At 30.5% G+C, this 12609-nt stretch overlaps 2 protein-coding genes across 2 annotated transcripts; one reads left to right on the top strand and one right to left on the bottom strand.

Moving 5' to 3' along the window:
- Window positions 1-1328: 1328 nt before the first annotated feature.
- On the top strand, window positions 1329-7201 carry LOC146724092 (uncharacterized). Its single transcript, XM_085480533.1, has 4 exons — window positions 1329-1620; window positions 2603-2750; window positions 5621-5816; window positions 6160-7201. The coding sequence occupies exons 1-4, from the start codon at window positions 1603-1605 to the stop codon at window positions 6545-6547; spliced, it is 750 nt and encodes a 249-aa protein (XP_085336659.1). The 5' UTR covers window positions 1329-1602; the 3' UTR covers window positions 6548-7201.
- Window positions 7202-8606: 1405 nt separating this feature from the next.
- Window positions 8607-12609, bottom strand: LOC146724091 (uncharacterized; the record flags this gene model as incomplete). The annotated part of the gene is made up of 3 exons (XM_085480591.1): window positions 8607-10870; window positions 11110-11214; window positions 11289-12609. Coding segments are annotated over 3 exons (2799 nt in total), but the record flags the coding sequence as incomplete, so codon positions are not given.

The following is a 12609-nucleotide window of genomic DNA, read 5'->3' as shown; positions in this document are numbered from 1 at the left end:
TAACGATATGACGACGAACCTAATGTCATGACTATGTATAGAAACAGTTACATAAGATTGCATTTACAGAAAAGAAAAAAACGAAAAAAGAGAGAATTCCTTATATCATATTTATAATTAATATGTAGAATCCAATTTAGGGATAGTTTTCCCACGCTTTTTAATTGTTGATACCAAAAATCAATAATTAAACATTTCATTTAAAATTCCGTTCAAGTAAGTCCATTTTTTCCAGAGATTTACTGACTTGTCTTTTTTAATATCATCTTCTATTTTTTAATACAAAATAATACACTGAAAAAAATTAAATTAATAAATATTATTGAAATAAATATTTATTAATTTAATGATTGTTTTTTCAGTGCACAGGAAAAGATTTTTATCTGAAAACTAATTTGGAATGAGTTTAGAATTGAATAATAATTAATAAAATTTTTACAAAATAAAATAAGTATTGAAATAACTGCCTTATTAAATCGTTTATTTGAAACAAATATTTATCTGTTTTGAAAGAGATTTTCTTATATCAAATAAATATTTCTTTACACATCAAATCAATATTATTAGTTTAATAAATATTTATTCGAATTCAATAAATTGTTTTCAGTGTAGAATCCAACTTAGGGACAGATTTTCCTCACACTTTTAATTTTCGGAATAATTAAGCATTACATATAATTAACATCTAATAATATTAATGGAGAGTTTTACTGATTTCCTGGGAAAAAATTGTTTATATATAACAATATAAAATTATATAAAAATATATAAAATTATACATATAATCGCAAAATTATATATGAAATATGTCCATACATAAAGTATTTCTTTATATATAAAATATATATATGTGTGTGTGTGTGTGTGTTTCATATATAATTTGACATGATTATATATGAACCCTTATAATTTATGTATAAATGTAGGTATATAATTATGTATAAAAAATGGACATATTTCACACATAATTTTACGATTATATGTAAAATTATATACAATTATTTATATATAATTATATATAAAAATTTTGTCTTATATTTAATATCATATCAGATATTTTACAATAATGATACAGTTTCTTATAATAAAAACATAGCAATCTAGTTTTCTGGAAAAAAATGGACTTATTTATTAATTTCCGAAGAATCTTTATGTAACATATGTATATAAAAACATATATCAAAGTATGTTATTGATGACGATGGGAGACACACATTATGGCAGAACAAGTTCCTCAGAAACGAGACCGCTTTTATGTTGCAAAATTCTCTTACATTTAAACCTGTGTCACACTTGCAGGGTACTTACATAATATTCCATCTATTTGAACGGAAGGAAATGTAAAGCGGAGAGATAGTTTCCACATCTTCGGGCGTGTCGCGCCGATTCTTGTCAACGTCCTTGTCATCGCGGTCTCCTAAGAGCGACCTAAGCTCAAACAACCGAGACCACCTTGAACACCACGAGGAGGGGTATCTTGACGTGTTGTCAGAAGACAGGATATATAGAGGTTTTACACGCTGTTACAAGAGTAGATCATCTGTTCGTCTCTCGAACACTGTGTGTTTCTCCGAAAAATATGCGATTGGTGACGTTAGCAATATGAAGTACTTCCTTGCTGTAAGTCAATTAATAACAAAGTAATTTATAATAACATTATTGCGAATATCTTTCGCTTTCCCGTGAAAAAATTCTTTATATATAACAATATAAAATTATATACCCATATACACAGCACAAAATATTTTTAGAATCTTTTAAAAATATTTCTTAAAAGATAAAAAAATTCTCGAAAATATTTTTAAAATTCTATGTCCGCTTTTTCATGTTTAAAAATATTTTTAGAAATATTTTTGAATATAGATTTAAACTAATATTTCAAAAATATGTATCGAATATTTAAAAAAATATCAATAAAGAAGAATATTTTTGAAAATATTTTTAAAAGTTTTTTAAAATATTCTAAAAAATGTTATCACAAAAAATTTTTAAATTATTTTAAAATATTCCTAAAACTATTTTAAAATGTTTTTATGTATTTTATAAAAATATTTAGAAATTTTTGAAAACATTCATAATATTTTGTGCTATATGGGTACAGAGAGAAATATATAAAATTATACATATATAATCGCAAAATTAGTTTTCAGATACAAACTTTTCCTGTACACTGAAAAAACAATCATTAAATTAATACATATTTATTTCAATACTGCTTTATAAATCATTGAAACAAATAAAAAAGAATTTTCTTACACCAAATAAATAATTTTTCACATGAAATCAATATTATTTTCAAATAAATTTATAAAGAAGTATTGAAATAAATATTTATTTGAATTGAATAATTTTTTTTCACCGATTTTTTTCTGTATTAAACAATAAATAATTTAAATAGAAATTAATAACAAGTAAAATAATATTAATATTAATATGGAGAACATGCTTAAACATTAAAGAATAATTTTTTCACATTTGTAAATATAAGTGTATTGTTATAGTTTTTAAATAAAAATTTGTTGTTTCACAAAGCGAGACCAGTATACTACTTATATGCACATAAAATGTATATAAATGTATATTCTATACTTGTTTTACACAGATTTTGACCATAAGTGGTCTTGCATTATGCCAAAGTGTGACCGAATCTTCGGTATCAAAATTATTCCCAAAATTAAACGATGCACAGGGTGTATATGCAAATAATGCAGTAAACCAAGGAGATCTGACACCATCTGCGAGCGATCGAAGTAAGAATGGCAATATTTTATTTTGATTTATATTTATTATTATCGATATTCTTATTTTAATATTATTATATTGCTTAAACACACAAACAAGAAAATTATTAAATTTATAAAATTATAATATTGATGAAAAATTAGGAAATTATTAAATTATAATATATTGACTCTAAACGAATAAAGGAAACTAATTATATAAATAATACCTTGAATAAATTAATCAAACGCGGAATCCAACTCAAGGAGATCACTGGCGCATGATTCCGAATTACCATTTTTTGATATGACAATTTAATAGCCACTTCATTGCATAACGCATATAATAATAGGGCTATGCACAGTATCGTTCCATTTGCGACATTAATTATTCTGTAATTTATAGAGCATCGAATTAATGACATATTTTTCAAAATTCCGTAAAGGATCATTTATAAAAACATATAATTTATAAAAACGTGATAAACACCTACACATATAATTATTCTGTAATTTTTAGAGCATCTAATTAATGACAACATTTTTCAAAATTCCGCAAAGGATCATTTATAGAAACATATGATTTTTAAAAGTGTGATAAACACATATAATATTATTCTGTAATTTCTAAAGATTTCTAAATATTTCTATAAAATATTGCATAAAAACATTTTAAAATAAATCTAAAAATATTTTAAAATAATTTAAAAATTTTTTGTGATAACATTTTTTAGAATATTTTAAAAAACTTTTAAAAATATTTTTATAAGTGTTCTTCTTTATCGCTCGAATAATATTTTTTTAAATATTTGATACGTATTTTTGAAATATTAGTTTAAATCTATATTCAAAAATATTTTTTAAACATGAAAAAACGGACATAGAAACATTTTAAAAATATTTTTCGAGAATTATTTTGTTTTGTAAGAAATATTTTTAAAAGATTTTAAAAACTATTAAATTGTCATATCAAAAAATATTTTAAAAAGATTTTAAAAATTTTGTGCTGTATGAGATGTCCATACATAATTAGATAAAAATGCTTTTTATATATAAGTATATATATATATATATATATATATAAAATAAATAAGTATTTCTTTATATATATAAATATATATATGTTTCATATATAATTTGACATTATATATAAACCCTTATAATTTATATATAAATTTATATAATTATGTATAAAAATAGACATATTTCATATATAATTTTACGGTTATATGTATAATTGTACAATTATTATATGTATAATTATATATAATAATTATTTATATTTATAATTATATATAAAAAATTGTTTACCGGGCATATTTGTCAAAATTCCATAAAGGATCATTTATGGAAACATATAATTGACAAAAACGCGATAAACACCTACACATATACGCATATTCTGAATGATTTTCTTTGAAATCCCGTGAATCATGTGTGTTATGTCTTCGCGAGAGGGAAGGCCTTCGGACGGTCCGTCGTATTAGCATCTTATTATCACCACTGTCGTTTTTTCTCTTCTTTTTGTAACATGGGAAGCGCCCGACTCTCTCAAAGTCAGAGCGTGAGAACGGTAGTGACACACTTATGACGATATGCCGTGCAATTACTCATAGCACGACTACTATGTTATATCACGTTGGAATAGATAGATGAATCGATTATTATCACACCTTGCAATATTGTAATCTTATTCCGCAATTTACGCGGAATAGGAAATTCGCGCTGGATGACTTGTCTGTTATATATCGTGAGATCGGTATCTATCTATTAATAACAGTTTAATATTTAAACGTTGGTAATTCCATGTTCCATGCAAAGTATAAATTATACTGTATACATAATTAGTGCATGATATAATAATAATAATAACAACTTTGATATAGAAATATCAAAGTGGATTTATAAGATTACATATTTTTTGCAATAATTATTTTATTGTATGTCACATATAATTGACACGTTTAATTATATGTTAAGTAAATCTCTACAGTTTCGACGATATATTTTCATAAAACAAATATAAATTATAGAAAGCTTTCTAAAATTATTAATATGTAATAAAATTAAATTAATATAATATTAAAATTAAAAAATAAAAGCAATAATAATAAAATAAAAATCCCTTTCTAAAAAGAGCATGCAAAGTAAATTATCGCAAATATTGTTGCTGCTTTTCCGCGAAGATTCAAATATAAAATATATAATAAAATATAAAATTAAAATATAACAGTTTAATATAATATTGTAGCATCATTTATACCTGCATTATTTTTTAATGAAAATTATTGAATTGTATTTCTCAAATTTATATTAGTATATTCTACTATCAGTTTACTATATATACTAACAATAATTTGCTATCATAATTAAACTTGATAATAAAATTGAGTTTGATTTATGAATCAAAACAATTATACTTTTACGTATAATTCCTTACTGTATTAATAAATTTACTTATAATTAAATTTACTAAATTTATGTAGTATACCCCACCCGTCCGTCACGTTGCGCGTTTCGCGCGAGACTGAAGACTGACTCTCGTGCGAGCTATCGCGAGTGCGAGGCTCGACGATCACGTGACCAGTTTCGCGCGCGCAGCGGATGCGTGCAGACGCGCGAAGCGCAGATATTTTGATCGAAAGATTCTTGTGGAAAATTCGATTTTTTTTTTGTTTTCTGTTAACAAATTATATATTGATTTTTTTATATTAACCACTTAATTAATATATTTTTATGCATGTATATATATAACTTGAGATATTAATATTTTATTCATAAATTTATTTTTTCTGAATAGCCTATTTTTGATAGTTCTGTCTAAAAACTAATTTTTATAAAATTGTAGATTTATATTAGCATGACATATAATTTATTAATATAAAAAATAATTGTATTAGCATTTCATCTGACCAAAGATTATGGAGGATACCCCGGATCAATTGGAGGATATCCTGGAGGATATTCTGGATACGGAATTAATCCGGGAATAGCTGGAAACTCTATTCATCCTGGTTTATATCGCGGTAGCCTGATTCCAGGATATAATAGGGGTTATCAATATCCAGGTGGTATCATCGGCAGCGGTAATCTTGGGTAAGATTCATAATTATGATTTTCTCAATATATTTTTTTTAATATTCTTATTTTATATATTTGTTTTATTATATATTTTTGCTCTTAGACTTGTTTGCAAATGCATAAAATATTTTTATATATTAAATATTTTATCCATTTAAATATAGTTAGACATACATATAAGATTTATTAAATATTAAAGCATTAATAATAAATTTAATTATAAAAAAGTATATAAAAAAGAAATAAATATAGACAAATATAAATGAACAAGAGAAAAAATATAATTGAAAAATATAAATATAAAAAAATAAATATAAATCATACAAAAAGAAAAATAAATTTTTCCTTTTTATCGCAGGTATGGATATTATGGAAATAATCCTGGATACAGCGGCTACGGCGGATATGGAGGATATGGAACAGGATATGGAGCAGGATATGGAGGAGGATATGGCGGAGGATATGGTGGATATAATCCATATGGTTACAGCGGATATGGTGGTTATGGGGATTACGGAAGAGGAGGCCTTGGGGGTTACGGAAGTTACGGTGTCGGAGGTTTCGAGGACAGTTTAGGATATGGACGTGGTCGTTACGACGGATACGATACTTATGGCTACGGAAGCGGATACGGTACGAATTATGGCTCGACGTACGCGGCGAGGAGTCCGTATCCCTACAGTTATCGCGGTGGTAATTATGCTAATACCCTCGGCAGCCCAACTGGTTATCGCGGTTATTCTTAATAATCACCCGCGACGAATAATAAATACATGGTTTTTTGCATAATTTTCACACAAACATTACCCATACAGCATAAAATATTTTTAAATATTTCTTAAAAGATAAAATAATTCTCGAAAATATTTTTAAAATGTTTCCATGTCCGATTTTTCATGTTTAAAAAATATTTTCAGAAATATTTTGAAATATAGCCGAATTTAAACTAATATTTCAAAAATATGTATCAAATATTTAAGAAAATATTATCCGAGCGCTAAAGAACATTTTTTTAAATATTTTTAAAATATTCTAAAAAATGTCATCACACAAAATTTCTAAATTATTTTAAAATATTCCTAAAAGTATTTTAAAATGTTTTTATGCAATATTTTATAGAAATATTTAGAAATATTTTTGAAAACATTCATCATATTTTGTGCTGTATGGGTAAAATGAAAAAATGTCTTTACAAATTAATATATCTAATGCCACTTTTGTTATCAGCGTATCAATACGTAAATGCGTTAATATATATATAAGATATTTTACATGTAATACACAAAAGAGAAACGATGTGTAATTTTTTAATCTAAAACAGATATGTGTTTTATGTTGAAATAAAAAAATCTTATATTTGTACATAACACAAAACAATATAATATTATTTCTATTTATAATATTTCTTTTATTATTATTATTCCTTATTCATTTCATATTATTACATAATTTTTTATTTTAATATATTTCTCTTTCATTTGCTTTCAAAATAGCCTTTAATTAATTACGACTTCTGTTTATTTTCTGTTATTCTCTTTAACTTAAATTTAAAACTTTAATTTAAAAATGATTTTCATTAGTAATAATAATTTTTTTAATTTGAATTTGTTAATCTTTTTAGCTGCATAAATTATTGAAATCATAATTCCGTTTAAAAAATTTATAACATTATTTGGGAAAGTAAGTAGAGCTATAGTATTTTTATTCATACATAATTTTCTAAATTTATTTATAGCGATAACTTTACGCTATTCAATTAACAGACATACATTATATTGAATTGTAAATTCGGCAGTTTTTGAAAAGTAAAAAATGTATTAACAAAAATTTTTTATATATGGATTAATCGTGGATTAATCAAACATTCCTTTCATTGCTTATGTATGCAGCATAAAAATTATTAGCTATATCCTGTCATGTAATAATTGATATACTCTGTAATAAAATCATAGAAGTACAATAATTTTAAATAAGAGAGATATAAATTGCACAATTTGCAAAAATTTTAAGATAATATAATTAAATTTTACAAACCAATATATTTATATTTAGAAATATATTTTTTATACTTTTATTGATACTATAAAATGTTTAATTATTAGCTAAGTTATGCCATTCATCTAATTATTATTAAAATTATAAACTATAAAAGATTAAAAAATAACAAAATACAAAAATTTCTATATAATTTTTAAAAATATACATTTATATAGTTCTTAGAGCACCATTATATGCTATTTAATATTTCACTTATATCTTATATATGTATATCTCTCTTAGAAAATCTAATGTAAAACACTACGCGTTGTAAAAATTTTTAACTTCTATCATATATAAGATGTAATAATAAATATCAGGATATTGGTAAAAGTCGGAATTCAAGATTTATCATTATAAAATTAGATTCAAATCGAATATTATTAACAATAAATTGAAAAAAATCGACAACTAATTCACCTCTGTAAATTTTTCACATAATCTACCAGCTTCGCATACAGCACAAAATATTTTTTAAATCTTTTAAAAATATTTCTTAAAAGACAAAATAATTCTCGAAAATATTTTTAAAATGTTTCCATGTCCGCTTTTTCATGTTTAAAAAATATTTTTGAACATAGATTTAAACTAATATTTCAAAAATATGTATCAAATATTTAAAAAAATATCATCTGAGCAATAAAGAACATTTTTAAAAATATTTTTAAAAGCTTTTTAAAATATTCTAAAAAATGTCATCACAAAAAATTTTTAAATCATTTTCAAATATTCTTAGAATATCATTTTAAAATGTTTTTATGCAATATTTTATAGAAATATTTAGAAATCTTTTTTGAAAACATTTATAATATTTTGTGCTGTATGGGCGATTAGAACACTTCGTGTTCCAAGTATCTCTAATTGGCCATCCATCAGCTGTAAACCATCAGCTGGCGGACAGGCAATGCCAATATCCTATTATTTATTGATCCTCGGAAGAGTAGAAACTCTCCCTAGGAACAATCGCGATTTAAAAGTATAGTACCCAGATAGCAAAATGTATGCATTCTGTACTCATAATGTACTCATATTTCTTAAAACATGATGATAAAAACAGACACAATTTTAAATGCAGGCTCATATGCTACACAAAACACGGATATATGATATCTTTCAAATGTTTGCAAAAAAATGTCATTATGAGTACATAAATACGCTCAAATTAATATCTGAGTTCACATTTTTCGTCATATGTATGTAACGTGCTCATGATACCTCCCAGTAAGCACAAAGTAACAATTACATAATATCAATGTTATAATTTCCCACTCAATAATATAACTGTTACGTACAAGCCACACTGTAAAAAATATGTAATATATTACACAAAAATTACATAAATAATAAGTGTAAAATTGCACGATAAATAATAGAAATTTTTACCTTTTCATTATTTATCATGTAATTTTACATTTATTATTTATGTAATTTTACACATTTTTTACAGTGCATGTTATATTGCGGTTATATTATCGAGTATTATATAGAGATTATATTATTGAGAAATTATAACATTGATGTGATGTAATTGTTACTTTGTGTTTGCTGGGCTATCATCATAATATGATTACAAGACATAGGACACATTTCAATCATCTCAGAAGATCACATGATGAAGTCTGATCATCAGGCCTTTCTATCTGGGTAAGTCAGCGCGTTTTACGTTTCCGATTCCGTCTTCCTGCCTTTGCTCTTCCTCCGTTCGGCGCTTCTGCTCTTCACTGGAACATTCAAAAAGCCAAGATTGGCCCGACTTAACGCCTGCCTGAGATAGTCGATGTCGCCGAGTTGGTTCACATCGATGGTTTCGATGCGGAGGTTACCGTAGTCTTGCGCGCCACACGCGTCGCACGTGTACGGAACCGGGGTGACAGATGGGAACATGAGTTTCATTTTGCCGCTGCTGTCCGCCTTGTCGCCGGGACAGTAGGGCACAAAGATGACGGGAATGAATCCGACCTGGCCAATGACAGGGATGGGAGGTGTCGTGCCGGCCGACGCGTTGCTCGCACGCTCGTTCGGCTCAATTAAGTAGCAAGGACACGCTTGCGGGTCTGGCCCAACAGGTAACGAGAAGGGCTGGATGGAGCTGGGTGGCTGAACCCCGATGGCGTCGAGCCCGGGATTCGCCTGGAGTGACTGTTCAAGACGTGAATTTACCTGTTTCCGCGGAAGATTCAGGAAGGGTCCGTCTGATTGCAAAGACAGACTAGGTATCGATTTTCTATCCACGGAGGAATTATCGTTGTACTGTTCCTTCAGGTTCAGGTTAAACACGCTGTCCTGGCGTCCTGTTTTGCCCACTCGGCCTCTGGATGATGGCTGTTGCGAGTAGAATATCGACTTCCGATAGTCGTCTTGATGATCGCGCACGCCAAATTGTTCGTAGTCATTCCTGGATGGTTTGTTCAGTTTTAATCCAAACTCGTTCAGGTGATCGTAAGGTCGTGAAGTCTTCTGTACTGAATCTATACTTTGATAATCTTCGTTGTAGGGTAATAATGATGGTGACGTCGGGCGAGGTTGCAAAAGTGAATTGATCTCATCTGCATTGTAGGTTTCTGATTTTTCGTGGAATAATGGGACGGTGCCATATTCAGATTTATACTGATGAGGTTTATGGCTCGTGTACAATGGTGGGTTTACTTCTGCCGCATGTGATAACTTTGTCAATTCGATGTCTGTTACAATATCGTCCGTGTACGAAGAATCAGTCTTGTTTCTAGAATAATATTTCGTAACAGAATTATAATTGTTATTATGAACTGGAGAAGTTATAGGATATTGATATTTTATTGGTCTCCTTGATTTGGGTATATACCCTGGATCACCAGGCCAGGGTCCATCAGGACCTGGTGAACCAGTTGGCCATGGCCCGTCAGGTCCATCAGGTCCAACTCCTCCTTCACCACCTACACCTCCGATACCTCCGATACCTCCTATGCCGCCAATTGGACCGACAGGTCCTTCTGGACCTTCTGGACCTTCCGGATATCCTGGATAACCGGGATAAGGAGGATAACCTGGATGACCTGTTAAAAAGCAATACAGACAACACAAATAAATATGTCTTTATTCATCATGTAATTATTAATATTATGTGCAATTGCAAAATATTGTTGTAATATTGTTGTATAAATAGATATATGTATATATAAATAAATATATATACTCTCACGAATATACATAAAATGTCAAATATATAATAAGAATAGATAATAAGTTTATACAATATGTGTAAAATAATAATTTAAAACAACAATAAACATACCAGATGTATCAGGTTTTGAAGGAACAGTTGGTTTATTTGAAGTTCCGGGATATGGAGCACTCGGCTTTTCTGATATTCCTGGTTTGTTGGAAGATCCTGGATAACCTATATAAAATAATGTATTTAATGCATTAATAACACATAGCAGTAAAATAAATTCTCCACAGCTCTAATATTACCTGGTTTTCCTGGAGATCCAGGCGTACCAGGAGTTCCAGGATATCCTGGATAAGCTGGTGTTCCTGGTCGTCCTGGAATGCCTGGTGTACCGGGCGTTCCTGGTGTTCCTGGCGTGCCGGGATATCCTGGATGTGGCGGTAATCCTGGTGTACCTGGTGTTCCAGGAATACCAGGAGTTCCTGGATGTCCTGGATAAGGTGGTGTTCCCGGTCTTCCTGGTGTGCCGGGCGTTCCTGGTGTTCCAGGAGTGCCAGGGTATCCTGGATGTGGCGGTAATCCTGGTGTGCCTGGGGTTCCAGGAATGCCAGGAGTTCCTGGATGTCCTGGATAAGGTGGTGTTCCCGGTCTTCCTGGTGTGCCGGGCGTTCCTGGTGTTCCAGGAGTGCCAGGGTATCCTGGATGTGGCGGTAATCCTGATGTACCTGGGGTTCCAGGAATGCCAGGAGTTCCTGGATGTCCTGGATAAGCTGGTGTTCCCGGTCTTCCTGGTGTCCCGGGGGTTCCTGGTGTTCCAGGAATACCAGGGTATCCTGGATGTGGCGGTAATCCTGGTTTACCTGGGGTTCCAGGTATACCAGGAGTTCCTGGATGTCCTGGATAAGCTGGTGTTCCCGGTCTTCCTGGTGTCCCGGGGGTTCCTGGTGTTCCAGGAATACCAGGGTATCCTGGATGTGGCGGTAATCCTGGTGTACCTGGGGTTCCAGGTATACCAGGAGTTCCTGGATGTCCTGGATAAGGTGGTGTTCCCGGTTTTCCTGGTGTCCCGGGGGTTCCTGGTGTTCCAGGAATACCAGGGTATCCTGGATGTGGCGGTAATCCTGGTGTACCTGGGATTCCAGGTATACCAGGAGTTCCTGGATGTCCTGGATAAGGTGGTGTTCCCGGTTTTCCTGGTGTGCCGGGCGTTCCTGGTGTTCCAGGAGTGCCAGGGTATCCTGGATATGGCGGTAATCCTGGTGTACCTGGGGTTCCAGGAATGCCAGGAGTTCCTGGATGTCCTGGATAAGCTGGCGTTCCAGGTTTTCCTGGTGTCCCGGGCGTTCCTGGTGTTCCTGGCGTGCCAGGATATCCTGGATACGGCGGTAATCCTGGTGTACCTGGGGTTCCAGGAATACTAGGAGTTCCTGGATGTCCTGGATAAGGTGGTGTTCCCGGTTTTCCTGGTGTGCCGGGCGTTCCTGGTGTACCAGGAGTGCCAGGGTATCCTGGATGTGACGGTAATCCCGGTATGCCTGGGGTTCCAGGAATACCAGGAGTTCCTGGATGTCCTGGATAAGCTGGCGTTCCAGGTTTTCCTGGTGTGCCGGGCGTTCCTGGTGT

This window comes from Nylanderia fulva, unplaced genomic scaffold (assembly GCF_048542155.1).
Source record: "Nylanderia fulva isolate GAGA-0341 unplaced genomic scaffold, ASM4854215v1 Scaffold15, whole genome shotgun sequence".
In the NCBI taxonomy this organism is placed as follows: domain Eukaryota; kingdom Metazoa; phylum Arthropoda; class Insecta; order Hymenoptera; family Formicidae; genus Nylanderia; species Nylanderia fulva.
This window is presented reverse-complemented; position numbering and strand designations above follow the sequence as displayed.